The sequence below is a fragment of the Tachypleus tridentatus genome, chromosome 9 (genome assembly GCF_004210375.1).
Source record: "Tachypleus tridentatus isolate NWPU-2018 chromosome 9, ASM421037v1, whole genome shotgun sequence".
Classification (NCBI taxonomy): domain Eukaryota; kingdom Metazoa; phylum Arthropoda; class Merostomata; order Xiphosura; family Limulidae; genus Tachypleus; species Tachypleus tridentatus.
The window spans coordinates 145933822-145949743 of NC_134833.1; the positions used below are offsets into that span (position 1 = coordinate 145933822).

Sequence of the window (15922 nt, forward strand, 5' to 3'; positions counted from 1 at the left end):
ATTATGACCACTGACCAGCTGCTGAAATGATGTCCAAGTAAATGTTTTTTAACTTCTTCTCATTGGGCCTTTGTTGTTTTCATAAAATAAACTACACAAGTAATCGAACTAAGTTTAAACCTTTAGATCTGTTGAATGAACCTCGATTTAAAATAAACATTTTGGTTTCTAATTATTTTGTTTTTATTCCGTTTCAATTCGTTCATTGATGTAATAGACAAAACAGATTTCATAGATCAGTTCCAGCTATGATGGGACAGATGATAAAGAATGTATTTAAATGGTGAGAAAGGTTAAAACTGAATAACAACTAAAACCAACACTTCTGTGTGTGTGTTTATAACCTCAGCTTTTTATTAACCTCTTTTCTTCATGCACTATTTCCCAGAACTGTTTAAGCCGGTGAAGCCAGTCCTTCCAGTATCTCAAACACTTGTCAGGAGTAATATGATGGATGTGGCAAGGTTCTCCACTCTCATAGGCTATCACCACAACAGCACCATCCACCTGTAAACAACATTAATAATGTGTACAAGGATATCTCTGTTGAAATACCCCTCTAAGAAGTTGATAATAGCTATGTGGGTAGGAAGCCAGTGAATACATTACTAGTAGAGGTAATCCTTAGAATATTTCCAATACATTCACATAAGATCATTCATTGTTTCCTGGAACTGTTCACGATATTCATCAACTGGTTAAGGAACCTACCGGAAATATTGTTATTTTAGATTTATTGTTAAGTACTAATACAGAAATTGTTAAGGTGGTAATTAAGGAACACACAGATACAAGTGATAGTTGTTGTATACAGTTTGATGCTTTGTTGCACATGGAAATCAGGAATAATGATATGCACTATACAACAAAATATTTACTTTTTCTTGTTCCTGGACAGAAAGTGTTATATCCCAATTGCTTATGCTTAAAGTAAATGGAAAAGAGCTATTTTTCTCTTCAAACTTTGCCTTTGGGACCTGAGAGCATATAACGTAAACATGATGGGAGGCTATATTTGGGGGCTGATACGTGAAAGTGATTTACATTACAGTCACAAATCTTGAAAAACCATTCACTTCTAAACGTTTTTGTATAACTTTATTATAAAAACATGTAAATCTTGATTCATGTGTTATTTTATTCAAACCTTATGTAAATGAAAATGTGGAATTTGCCCGTTTCTACATATAAGATAGGTTAATTTCTAAATTTCATTATCCAGGTCACAAAAGCAAAGTTTGAAGGACATAATGGCCATTTTCTGTACTTTTACAACATAAGCAATTAAGAAATAACACAAACTATCCAGGAACAAAATTAATGTTACATAGTGTATTGATTCCAAATTTCAAGAAAGCAAATTTTGAAGTGATGCAACAACAATTATCTGTAGTGAGATGAGCAGCTGAGTTATTTGGAGACATGGAGGAAATGTGGAAGATTTTCAAAGAAAAACTTATCAATATTAAAAAAAACAAATCTTTTACAGAAAGAAAAGAACAGCTGTAAGTAACAAATCGGGTCAGCTCACAGAAGGTATAATAGAAAGAATAAAAGAAAAATCACAAATTTAAGAAATTTAAACTGAAATCTATACAAGATGAAAAACGTTGGTCATATAGGAAAGTGGGACAGCCAGAAGAATGTATAAAGAAAATTTGTCAAAAGATATAAACATATTTTGAAAGTACATTATGGGTAAACAAATTGTTAGGATGGAAAAGAACCCTTGATGGATGACAAAGGAAAGCTTGTACCTGACGATTATGAAATGGCTAGGTTATTAAAGCCAGCTTTTCCCTCAGTTCTTACTAATGAAGACTTGACCAGTATTTCTCATTTTGAATAAATGATAGATGAAAACAAAGTTAAACAACACAAATGAATAAATTGTTAAAATTGGGAACAAAACAACATCTAATTATTAACATAAACTTGAGAGAGATGACCGGTCAGTGTGCAATGACTATTAACCTATACCTCACTTTTTTGAAACAGAAGTTTAGAAATATGTGTAGGTTTAAAGTGTATCACCTGGAGCCTGTAGTTTGTGTCAAAATTAAGAGCACCAACATAAGCAGCTGCCTGCACAGGGCTGTCAAAAGTTGTGGCTAATGTTGGTTTGAGTTTCTTTGATGTTTTCCAATCGACTACGACCAGCTGGTTTCTGAAAAAGAATAAAATATCTTACTGAAAACATAATGTTAACAAAAATCACTTGGTCATAAAAACTCTATAAAAAGTTTATATCTATTTTCATATAAACTGTTTAATAGAAATTATCAAAACTATTTGTACAACAGGTAATACCTGAACGTATGGAGAAATGGATTTTTGTTTTGTTTACAGTACTCCATGCTTCTGTATTAGGCAATTGAATAAAACAGATTCTGTAAAAACAGTTGCTTTCTTCTCATGATTATTTGGCCTGAATGGAAAAAAATTATGACAGTGGTAATGATGATATAGTTAATGGTTGGTTGGTTGATTTAGTGTTTTATGGCACAAAGCAGCTAGGCTATCTGTGCAAAACATCTGGTAAAAAGTTAAAATTAAATTTAGTAAACTTCATAAAAGAAAATTAAGGTAAAACAAAACAAAGTAAGAAAAACTATACTTATACAAGTTGTAAAGGACTTCCTGTAGCATAATTGTAATTATCATAACTCGCCAGAAAGACTAACAGGTAAGTACAAAAACCACTGTCAGTCACCTAAAGTTAGCCTTTCCACTCCTGGTTCCGAGTTATTTGATGTTATGGCCATTTTCAGAAAGGAAGATAAAAGTTGTAAAAGACATGTAGCAAAATTTTAATAATAACTCACCAGGATGACTAATGGGTAGTTCAAACAGCAGTGTTAGTCACCTGAAGTTGCCCTTTCCAGTCCCAGTTTTGAGTTATTTAAATTAGGGCCATTTTCTAATTCCAAATCAAACTAGATGGACTGTGATTCTTAAAAGGGAATCACATTAAGAAAGGCCTAATATATAAATTGAAAACTTAAATGTCATTAAAAAGATTAATGGTCTTTAAAAAACTAAAAACATTACCACAGTGGACAGTGTCACCATCACCAATAACACTGTCTAATGTTATGGACAAACCCTGGGAGAGAACATATTTAAAATGGTGCCATTGTTGAGGGTCATAGCAATGGCAAGAAAGTAAAATATGGCTTATTGTGACCTTAGTGTTATACAAACTACTCAATGGTGCATCAGTTCCAGATAAAAGAAAATGATAAGTTTAAAAACTGACCAATGCGTAGCCTAGTTAGAACAACTTCCTTTCTCGATCCTTATGGAAGCAAGATGGCCAAAATCTAATATAGGGTTTTATTTGGAAAAAGCTTGTTTTTGTGTTGCTCATTCCAAGTCAACTGCCAGCTGGCACGAAGCAGAGCCTTGAATACAGGACCATAGTCCATGTTTGGAACAGGCACAGCAGTGATAGTGCCAGAGCAGATAGATTTAGCTGCAATGCTGGCGAGATCTTTCCCGCAAACATCAATGTGGCCTGGTATTAAGAAAACCTGGATAGATGTAGATGTTAAAAGAGAAATGAGCCAGTTGGTTTTGAATATAGGTGAGAACAGGGTGTGAACCAATGTGAAGCAATTTCAGGGCCAGTAGAGAACTAAGTAAGTCAGTATAAATCGTGCAGTTTGAGTACTGCTTAGCTTCTACGTGATCCAGGGCAAGAAAAATGGCATACAGTTCAGCAGTGAACAAAGAAGCTGTAGAGGGAATTCTGTGGACAACCACCAAACCACAATAAGCCACGGAAGAGCCCACACAGTCACTTGATTTTGAACCATCTGTATAAATAGGAATGGAAGGTTTATTTAAAAAATGTTCAGCAAACAGTATTTCCAATTGGGAGTGTCTGCATTTTTCAGATGACTTAAAGATAGGTCACATTTGGGGACTGTAAGAAACCATAGTGGGATGGGCTGGCCAGTGGATACAGCAATGTTATCCAAGGACAGATCCAATTCATCCTGGATACAAAGGCCAAAAGGAGCAATGGCAGATTGTCTATTCTGAAAATGTATGGCCCACCAAGGAAGAAAAACACAACCCCAGGTGGGACGCTTTGGTAAGGAACAAAGTTTTAAAGCATATAGTAAAGACATTTGCAAACAGCAGAGGTGCAAAGAAGGTTTACAAGACTCTATGTATAAGCTCTGAACTGGGGAAGTGCAGAAAGCCACAGTGCATAGCCAAAGTCCTTGATGATGAATGGGGTCTAGCATCTTTAAGGCCAAGGGTCTGGCAGAGCCATAGACCAGTGATCCATTGTCTAATTTTGATCGAATAAGGGCATGATATATCTTCAATACAGAACATCAATCTGCTCCCCAAGTGATGGAAGAGAGGACACGGAGGATATTCAGTGCTCTTGTACATTTGACTCATAGCTGCTTGATGTGTGGTATAAAGGTCAGCTTACGGTCAAAGATAAGTCCCAAGAACTTGGTCTCAGGGACCACAGGCAGCACAACTTCACCAATACAGAGTTCATAATCAGGATGAATACCCCATTAGCAACAAAACTGCATGCACACGGTTTTAGAGAGAGAGAGAAGTTAAAACTGTTTGCTGTGGTCCACTTCAGTAAATGATTGAGGGCACTGCTCTCAGTATACCTCTTGTTCGATGACTGACATGAGATGTGAAAGTCGTCAACATAGAGCCCGTTTGCAACAGAGAGAGGGAGTTGTTCAGTGATGGCATTAATTTTTATACTGAAAAGTGTGACACTCAAAATACAGCCATGAGGGATTTCAAGTTCTTGTAGAAAAGAAAGGGAAAGTACCAAACACACATGAACTTGGAATCTCCTGTCCATTAAATTTTTTTAATAAAAATGGGCAATTAACCATGTAACTCATATATGGGGAAGTCTCACAAAATGCCAAACGTCCATATTGTATCATAAGCCTTTTTAATGTAAAAGAATATTGATACAAGATGTCATTTGAGAAAGGCTTCTCTGGTTGACATTTCAAGTCGAATAACGTGGTTCACGGTGGAGTGCTGTCATCAGAACCCACACTGGGTGGGCAAGAGGAGGTTGTCTGGTTTGAGGAACCAAACAAGACGAGCATTAACCATCCTTTGTAAGGTTTTACAGAGACAGCTCATCAAAGCAACTGAATGGTAGTTTGAAGGAATCTTGGAATCCTTTATAGGCTTAGAGAAAGATAGAGCAATAGCCTGGTGCCAGGCATCAAGAAAAACATTCTCCTGCCAGATCTGGTGAAAAACAATCAGAAGAATAGCAAGAAAAGCAGGAGATAGATGGCATAGTATTTCATAGTGTATATCATCAGGACTAACTAATGTACTTCCAGACCGATGAAGGGCCACTTTGAGTTCCACCAGTGTAAAGGGACAGTTATAGTCATAAAGACAATCAGTTCAAAAGGGAAGAGGTGACTGCTCTGCCCAAGTCTTGATGGCTAAGAAGGTGGAGGAAGAAGCAGAAGTGCTAGATACCCAGCAAAAGCTTTCACCTAGAGTATTGGCAATCCTCAAGGTGTCAGCTACTTCTTGGCCATCAGAGAGCAAGATTGAAAAGGGGACAGAATTATATTGCTCACTGACCTTTTGAATCTTGTTTCATATGATCATATGCTGTTTGTGAACTTAATCCAGTATTCCTTCTAGCTTTGATGTCTTACCCATAGAGAATGAGCACGGGCCTGCTGGAAAGCGATGAGGTTTGAGAGTGTGGGATATCTACAGAAAGTATCCCAGGCCCGTTTTTGAGCCTTCAATGCCATGTGGCAGTCAGGATTCCACCACAGGTGAGGACATAGTGGAAAACATGTCGAGGTTTTAGGAATACATTGAGCAGCTGCTTATATAATACAGTCAGTAACTGCTGCCACACTGTCATCTATTAATGGCTTACAGACGATGGCAGGATCGAGTTCTGCAAGAGCAGTGAAAGAGGGCCAATTTGCGTGATCCACCTTCCACCGGGGCAAGTGGGTCAGGTAGCATTGACCATGGCCAGTCTCTCAAAATTATAGGAAAATGATTTCTGCCTTGTGGATTATTGTCAACCTTCCATGAAAAAATGGGAAAATAATGAAGGAGAGCAAACTGAGAGATCAATAGCAGTAAAGGACTGACTAGATGCATAAAAATAAGTACAAGAACCAGTATCGGAAAGAGAAACGTTGAGAACATCAAGGTCTGACTGATCATATATTTAAGTTTTTATTTGGATGATCCATAATAAAAAAAAGGAATATTTTGGTGCCCACTGAACCTCACCCACCATGGAGCCCTATGAGGGGATGCACTACAACGTAAAAGGATATTTCAGCAATGCCAGGGTTTCGTGAGCTCTATATCCAAATACCAGCAGCAAATACAATGTCCACAACACCTGTTGAGATCCAACACTGGTATATGGTGGACCCTAGCCCAAGTGGACCAGCTGACTGACCCAAGGGGGGCCATCCCAAGGTTGACTGTCTACAGGAATTCAAGGCCAAAGTGGTGTGTTAGAGTTGGACTCCTCAATCATCAGATCCTTTCCTCCCCTTCACAAGTTGCCACACACAGCAAACACGAGGGTGGATGTTTAGATCCCAGAGGAAGTAAACTGAAAAAACAGAGCCTTCCTCGGGAGGTCCCCTCACCATGTACAGGAATCCACACCGAGGGGACATAGTTAATGGTTAGAACAATTTAACTGAGGTGAAAGACCAACAACACAGAAATAAAATTACAGCTGGTGTAAGTAAAAGGAAAAATTAATTAACTCGCCAACATATTTAGGTAAATTTTACTTATATTATGCAATTAAATATTTCATACAGAAAACATTTAAATTAATAACTGACCCATCTAAAACATCACATCATAAAGACATTTTACATTTTTATAAAACTGCTTTATAATCATGACAAACTAAATACTGTAGCTCATGACCTTGCATTTTGCAACCAAACTCTTATACATATTGTACATAGGTCTTTGCGACCACTTCTAGAAATTAAAGTTGAGCAATTAGTAGAATTTGATAATCAATTAATCATGTAGCTTATTAATCAAATAAATTCAACATATTGTAAATTATCGAACAAGACTTGGATAGTCAGAATAATTGAAATTAGTAATAACTGGGAACATAGATTAGTTGATTGCTTTCACTAATCACAACATAAATCTGTTAAGTTAAACACAAATTAATCAAAACTACTAATCAGAAATCACAATACCAGTATTCTGATTACCAACAGTCGGAATCATCAAAAACAGTAACTTCAAGTACTTATTTTCACACCATCAATCAAGTTAGTTGTGATTAATCAATTATCTCATGTGATAATAATGCATTATATTTAATTAACCCTTTCACTATGGGTCACATGGACAAGGTCATATCACCACATTTGTTGACGTTCATTCAAACTTTTATTGAACTACTATTTTATTAATTTATATCAATAAGTTTGAAAAAAAATTGTAGACTATAATTCAAACTCTAATGTTATGTATACTGTGTGTGTGTTTTATTATAGCAAAGCCACATTATTATAATTGTCTGCTAATCCACTGAGGGGAATCGGACCCCTGATTTAAGTAAATACTAAAAGTTCACATCCAGATATAGATTTTAGTGAGTGGCATAGTATGTTGAATGCAGCACTGTTTAAAATTAGATGTTTGTCATGTCACGATACTAAGTCTGTACTTTCATAAAATTAGAAACTCAAATTACTAATATTATTAAGCTAGAATATAAAATAAGAACCTCATATCTTTTTATTTTACTGAGATATGGGCTATGTAGTGAATCTAACACAATGGTTCTGTTCACCTCTTTCCATTGTTAAAATGGTCCCTTATATGTGCTTGCTTCAACATTTGAAGTATGAATAACAAAAATGGCTTAGAATATCCTCAGAGAGGTTTTCTGAGCCTTTTTAATCTGTGAAAAATCTACCATATTATTTAAATCCAAAATTTCAAGGAGGTAGGCTGTGTCTTTAGGCTGCTTGAAGTTTCACATTTTTTAAAAATCTAAATACATCTTGGTTAATAAGCTTAATAAACTATAGTGTAATTCTGTGGTATCAGTATAGTTATTTATGATTTTTGTCATTTAACTGTATATATAAAACCTAAAAACATTTTTTATATCCTCCATATGCAAAATTTTAAAAGACTTAGCAACATACGTCCAGCAGCAACAGAGTTCAGAGGTCGTAGTGACAAGATATAATTGTTTGCTTTACTCCTTGATTTATTGTTCAATATTTAAAAAAAGTTTAATAATTTATTTCTAGATAGTAATGGTCTATATGCATGTATAATAATTGAACTGTGACTGTATATTAAAAAATACTATTCTACTGAAACACAGCCAAGACAGGGAAGACTAAATGTCAGTTTTTCTTGATGACAAGAAACCCACAGGTTAAGCTGAAAAGGACCTAGGAATGTTGAAACATTGCTTCCTGCTTTATTAGTAAAAGCATTAATATCCATAACAGCTGTTCTGAGATACAAAGGTCAGTTTTATATTATTCAATACAAGACCTGAGAGCACATGCACCATATCAACACAAGTTGTGTAATAACAGCTAGGCATGACTGGAAGGTCAGCGTATGAAGATTAATAAACACACATGCATGTAATTATACATCATTATGAGACTTAATCTACTCAGACTAAACATTTGTATTTTGGTTATGATATGTAGTCATTCTTAGCACAAAATAAGAATTATTTATATTTCCTAGTTATTTTATGATGTTTACGAGGTACATCAAGTGACATACCCCACATTGTTTCTAAATTTCATGCAAAGCTACACTAGAGCTATCTGCACTAGCTGTCCGTAATTTAGCAGTGCAAGACTAGAAATAAGGCAGCTAGTCATCACCACCCACTACCAACTCTCAATGGAACTGGCTGTCACATTTTTACACCCCAATGACTGAAAGGGCAAGCATGTTTGTTATGATGGGAAATCGAACTCATGACCCTCACATTATGAGTCAAGCTCCATAAACACCTGACCATGCTGGACCCCCACATAGTTGGAGTAGAGAAAAATAATAAACTTTAAAGTCTTAAGTAAAACAAATGTTTGAAATGTATTTACATGGTTTTAGAAATTATGCAAATAATGTTTGAGATTTTTAGGATGAAGAATAGCTTTTTTATTCACAACATGAACTCACTTTGCACTCAGACTAGCAACGAAACAAACTGTTTTCACAAACAAATCTTTAGTAAAAATATTTAATTAAAATATCTGATATTTTGCATACAAAACCCTTGTCTATCAAATTTTGTGAGGATACAAGAGCTGTATCAAAAGTTACAGTGCAAATACTTAACACTTGCAAATGTTTAGACAAACTTGAGTATATTATACAAAAGTCCGTATCAAAAGGGTTAAATACCCAGCTGATTAGTTAACCAAAAGAATCAAGCTAAAATTCCTTTAACAGAATATAAGACTGAATTAATAAACTTTACCTATATTTGGCTACACAATCAACAACACCTCTATAACGTAAATAAGGGTGAATGACTGGCTTTTCAAGCAGTTCTACCTCACGAACATGTGGAAAAATAGTCTGTAGGCTTCTCCAGTGACCAGCATTGGACAAAGCTACTGTCACTTTGCTTGGAGGAATCCCTTCCAATAAACTAACAATGCTTTGGTGAAGTGAGGCACCATTGTCCAGGATTTCTGAATTTAAAGAAAAAAGTTTGGTACCAAGTTTAGGGAATAAACTTCACATATAGTTACGTACTCAAATTTGTCTTACATTTAAAACAATTTTTTTTTATGAAAAAGCCACAATGTAACTCTTGTAAAATTTTGAATAAAGTACTGAATAATAATTAATTTCATGAAAATTTAACACTACACATAATTTTGGTAACAAATACTGCATTGTTTCTTTTCAATAATACTGCATGTGACATTACATATTTCACTGAAAAAAATATTACTCAAATTGAAATTTTCAGTGGTACAAAAACTCTACAACTGTGACAATCTTTGTGAAACACAAAAAAATATATATTTTCTCTCAACTGTTGCGAGAATGTTTTTAGAAGTAATTAATGTCTTGATGAAGGACTAAACCTCTTAGAGCTTTCATTTAAAAAGTTTGAATAGTCTACAAGTTTGATGACTTGGAAAGGACCTACTTGTGGGTAGATAAATATAAAGTTTAGAAGTGGCCTCAACATGTCAGGCAAACTATTTCAATAACACATCATTTACAATATTACAAAACTTGTAATTGTAAAGATGGAACTAAACTTGTTTACATGCAAAGCTACACTTGTGTACATGAAGGAGCTATATAAATGGACTGAGGTGACATAATTGAGTAAGTGTAACTGACAGGGTAGTTAAATGGTCTGAGAGAATGTGTGTTGAATGAGATTATGAAAGGGTTAAATAACCTTACTAAGGATCATTGTGGATTTAAGGCTTACTTCCATTTAAAATAAATAAAAGTATTACCTATAACTACAAAAATAGTTAAAGTTTCTCTATTTTGGCTTCAGAGGGCCTAAAAGAGTAGATTACCTGAAGTCCATAAAACATACAAACTGACCAAGAAGGCATGTAGATCAGTTAAGGACTAACTAATTTTAACTGACATTAAATATCAACACATCACTTAGTCCGTTATATAGACTAAATTATTTAACAATTATAGTATAGGCCTGTTTAATCAGTTAGATGTATGATGGACTTTATTTAACAAAGCCATAAACACAAAGCACTGGCTCAAATAAACTATTAATTATAGAAATAAATCATGCTTTCCTTTTTTTTTTTTTTTCCTCACTAGATTTAAGAGAAGGAAGACCAGATATTTTTCAGTTTATTACAACTTTTGATAATGGTTTGTGTGTTACTAGTTTGAATTACGTTTTGTAGTCTTTGTTAGATGAATGTAAAGGAAAACACACAAAATCAATTTTATTCTGTTTTTCTTCTAGAGGTGCAGAAAGAATTTTGATGGGTCAAAGAGCCATATATTATTATTATTTAACTGACAGAAAACATCTTCATAAAATACTGTAACCACTGTATCTGTAGCATGTTTAAAATCTTTATCTACCAAAAAAAAAAAAACATCAGTAACTCAACACTGATCAGAAGTATAAAATTAACCATCTCAGGTTTCAACATGTAACCTTGTTGATAAGTTTGGAAACCTTCTTCTCCAAGTTCTGCAACCATTTTCTTCTTCCACCTTTCTAAAGCTATTACAGATGCTGCAGGCATGGTCTTTCTAAGGATCTTGGTTACACTTGGATAGTGCGCTTCAGAATCCAATTCTTTTACGATAGTTTCCTCTTCAAAACCAGAGAAAACAGTTTTTTTTTGCTGTCATGTCGCCATGGATTAATAATTGGAAATTTCAAAAGTTGTCTTATTTCAACTTCTTGTGGGCAGCAAAGTTCCTTTGGTTCACTGGAAGTTAAATCTATCAAACTAGGGGGCCCTTCCTCTCTAAGTGTATCCTCAGGAAAATCTGGAACCTCTGCAGCAGGATCAAGGTCTCCATCAGTTGGAACAAAATACATTTCTTCCATAGACTCTGTTGTCAAGTCTTTATAACCATGATCAGAATGGATTACTAGCGAGGGATTAATGTTGTTAGAAATCACTCCTGCCTTTCTCCAGTCTTGAATTCTCTCTTCAATTCCAAGCATACCCATTTCATTCTCTTCTCTTCTCTGCTTTGTGGTTTTCAGTAAAGATCCAAAGAGCTCTTGGTTCTCCCAGTTTAATCTTTTGATAACATCACTGGCACTCTTTGTTTCCAGGGGCTTTTTCCCTACCTTTGTAACAGTGGCTTTAACAACAACTTTTTTCTTTGTAGACTTAAACCTACTAAAACTTGTATATGGATGTATTTTAGAATACCCAAATAACCTAACAAACATTTTTTGGCACTGTTCACACATAATCTCCATCTCTGTATGAAGAAGGATTAATACACACACATCTTTAACTCATATTCTATATGCAACATGGAAGATGGAATAATCCTGTGGGGAAAAAAAAATAATTAGAAAGTTTGTTAAATACATAAATAAAGCATCTCATACCATCTAAGTTCACAAACAGTTTTTTAATAATTAAGTTTCAGTTATAAATAAAACATCCAATTAGACATCTTGGTTGTATACTAGATACAAATAATATTATAAAAATTGCTTGTAAAATTTTCACAAATGTCCTTTGATATCTTAATAATTTAAGACATACGAAAACACTTTTCCCTAAAGAAAAACAAAACTAAAGGTTTTTGAAATCTTATTTCGATAAATAAGATATCATTGAATTACTTAGTTACAACTCATGCAAAACTGAATAGCGATGAGCATTACTATCAGTCTTCATCGACTATTACGAAATCATTAAATGCAATTCATTCACCCGAGAGATTGTATTGTATCTAAGGTCATGAACTTTAGGCTTCATCATGTTATGAACTGTGGTCCACAGTTACGAAATATATTTTGTACGATTGTTATTACTATAATGGCCGTAACAGTCTTAATGTTGTAGTAGGCTTAGTACTATTATATATTCTCATCTTGATATTTTTACCAGAATTTTTCTTTCGGTATTACAAATTCAGGTAATATACTCCCATAAATACAATTACTGTTTTAGGGTCATTCAATTTTACTGCGACAGGTTTAGGCCTACTTTTAATTTCGTTCCATAAAACGACCTTAATTAAATGAATAGAGCACATTACAATTATCAACAAATACAATGTTCTTTTACAAATCCTTCTGAAGAATAACTTTAAGACATTAGTATTAGGTCTAGTTCCATAAATTCTTATGACAAATGTAATTAATTCTACCACATTTAACCACTACTGTTGTAACATATACCTTTTATTTCAAAACTCGCAGTCGCAAACTCATATCCTTACGCGTTTATATATTTTATAATATTGACGTCAAAATAATGTTTTATAAACTGACTAAATAAGGGTGTGATACAATAATCATTTTTTAAATCCTGTAAGCAGATGATTCTAAAATGAAGTATAATTTTGTATACTAACAGATACTGCATAATATTTAAAATAGCTCTCACGTTTTTTTTCTAATACTAGAAACCAGCATGATGGGGTGGGTGAATGTAAGGCATGGCGAAATTGTAGCAGACATGAGTAGCGAACAACATTCTTTATGTTGTAGATTAGATGCGAATAACATGAATTCATGAGTTTAAGATGAAAGAAGTTTATTATAGTGGGCTTAGAATATTCTAAATGTATATATTTTTTGTTTATTTTGGTTGATTTGAATTTCGCACATACCCATAATAGCGCTGCCATCTACACTAATTTAACAGTGATCGATCGACTAAAGGAGAAACATCCAGTCAATGCCAACTCTTGGACTACGCTTTCACTGATGAATAGTTTATAACACCCTAACAGAAGAAACGGTGAATATTTTTAGTGTGACAGCGATTCGATCCAGCGACACGCAAATTGCGAATCTCGCATCCTAACCATCAAAATATTCAAGACGTAACTTGATATCAGAAAAAAAAAAAAACACACTGAAGGTTTGGAGAAACACCAAGAGTAATGAAGGAATATTAATACAGATGAGCCAGTTAGTGAGCCATCTCGACTGTTCCATCCTCTAAACTGCATCAAGATAACCAAAAAATCTTAAAGTCAGCCCTTATCATTCATATACCTGTCGAGCTTTTTCTTAAACTCACTTCTATTTACTGCCTCTGTAACATCCGAAGGTCAATCACCCTATTCGAAGAATGAAACTGTGTTAGTTGAAGATGACTCCTACTCTGCCAAAATGTGTACTTGTGTCCCGAGTTCTACTGTTCTCACTGTTAAATATGAAAAAAACAGATGATGCATCAACATTATCAATTCCTTTACAATATTAAACACCTTAATAAAATTCCCCCTAACTCTCATTTTTCAAGAGAAAACAACAAAAAAATTTGAAAGATTTTGACCTCTCCTCATATGACAATCTTTCCATCCTAAGCACCATATTAGTAACCGTTCTCTGAATCCTTTCCAACAATTCAATGTCTTACCTAAAGGAGCCTGGCATGGCCGGGTGGTTAAGGTACTCGTCTCTTAATTTGAGGATCACGGGTTCGAATCCCCGTCACACCAAACATGTTCGCCCTTTCAGCAATAGGGCTTTATAAAGTGACGGTCAATCCCACTATTCGTTGGTAGAAGGGTAGCCCAAGAGTTGGCGGTGGGTGGTGATTACTAGCTGCTTTCCCTCTATTCTTACGCTGCAAAATTAGGGGCGGCTAGCGCAGATAGTCCTCGTGTAGCTTTGTGTGAAATTCAAAACAAACCAAACTTATCTAAAGTAAGAAGCCCAAGACTAAACGTGACCTAACCAGTGGCCTTTACAATGAAATTATAGCCTCTTTAAACTTGTATTCATTATTTCTGTAAATACAACCTAATATATTATTTGGTATACCATTAGCAACAACTCACTGCTTGGATGGCTTTAGAGACTAATCGACTTCTACATCAAGACACATTTCCTTCATAACATTGTTAGGGTTATTCACATCCAAATTTTAGTTATTATTCAAATTTTGATAATCCACATACAATATATTGCATTTATTATAATTAAAACTATTATGATATTTATTTGCCCTACTAAATGAATGATCTTAATCATTTTGTTAAGCAGCAGCACCCTCTTTACAGCTAGCAACATCCAATACCTTAATATCTTAAGTAAACAGAATTAATTTATTGGCTATTCCTTCATCTGTGTCATTGATGCAAATGAAAAGAGCAAAGATCGTAAGACTGACCCCTGAAGTACATCACTTGTAACGTTAAGTCATTTTGACTGAATTCCATCTGTAACAACTATCTGCTTTCTTCCACCCAACATCTGTTCTATCATACATCATTTTTTTTACACATATAGAGATAAGTTTTACAAGCCTTTTATGTGGCACCTTGTAAAATGATTTCTGAAAATCCAGATTCATCAAATCTACACCTTTACTCTTAATTACATAAACAGTAACCTTTTCAAAGAATGTCAAAAGATTTCCCTTTATTAAAATTATGACAATCCAATGAAATTCTACATTTTATTAAATTACTTTTAACCGAGTTTCTAAAACTTTTCCCACAACTAATGTAAGAATAATTGGTCGATAATTACTGAGAGAATTTTTATCAACTCCCTTCAAAAGAGAAGTTACCTCTGGCATCTTCCGACGATTCAAGGGCTAATAAAAATAATAGTATGTGGCTCACATATCCAATCTTTAACCTCCTTCAAAACCCTGAGGAGATATTATTTTATCCACGATCCTTATCATTTTTGAAAATAACTTTTATTTTTTTTTAATCAGTTTAGAATTTATTAATTATTAAATATTATTTATTAATTTATTAATTAATTTAGAATTCAATAATCTTGTTTGATCTCGTTTCCAGTTATGAACTATTCAAGGTTGGAATATGCTTAAATGGTCATTAGTAAATACTGAAGTATAAAAACAAAACAAAATTTAATAACCCAGCCATCTAATAATCATCACATACTAGCTTTTCTTTATCATTTCTCAAGAATTCTGCCCCAATTTTAAAAAATTGTTTACCCATAATGCAATTATATAAATCTTTACTGTTAATTTTTACGTTTTCAGCCAACCTTTTTTTCATTCGTCTTTTTTTATGTCTGTTTCACCAACATTCTTGGTCATCGATAATCTCTAATATCAGTTAGTTTTGAGTAGAGTTAAGAAGATTGAAAGTTATCTTCTAGCTTATAGAATGAATCAGTGTGTGTGAGTTTATGTATTAGGATTTTGTGTTAGCATTCCTATATACTGAGATGCTTTGT

At 34.1% G+C, this 15922-nt stretch overlaps 1 protein-coding gene across 1 annotated transcript; it reads right to left on the reverse strand.

Annotated features, from left to right (window-relative positions):
- Positions 1 to 328: 328 nt before the first annotated feature.
- On the reverse strand, positions 329 to 12914 carry LOC143226607 (mitochondrial genome maintenance exonuclease 1-like). Its single transcript, XM_076457803.1, is given in 6 exon segments — positions 329 to 507; positions 2035 to 2167; positions 9515 to 9731; positions 11204 to 11390; positions 11393 to 12064; positions 12630 to 12914. Coding segments are annotated over 5 exon segments (1296 nt in total). The 5' UTR covers positions 11990 to 12064; positions 12630 to 12914; the 3' UTR covers positions 329 to 345.
- Positions 12915 to 15922: the final 3008 nt, after the last annotated feature.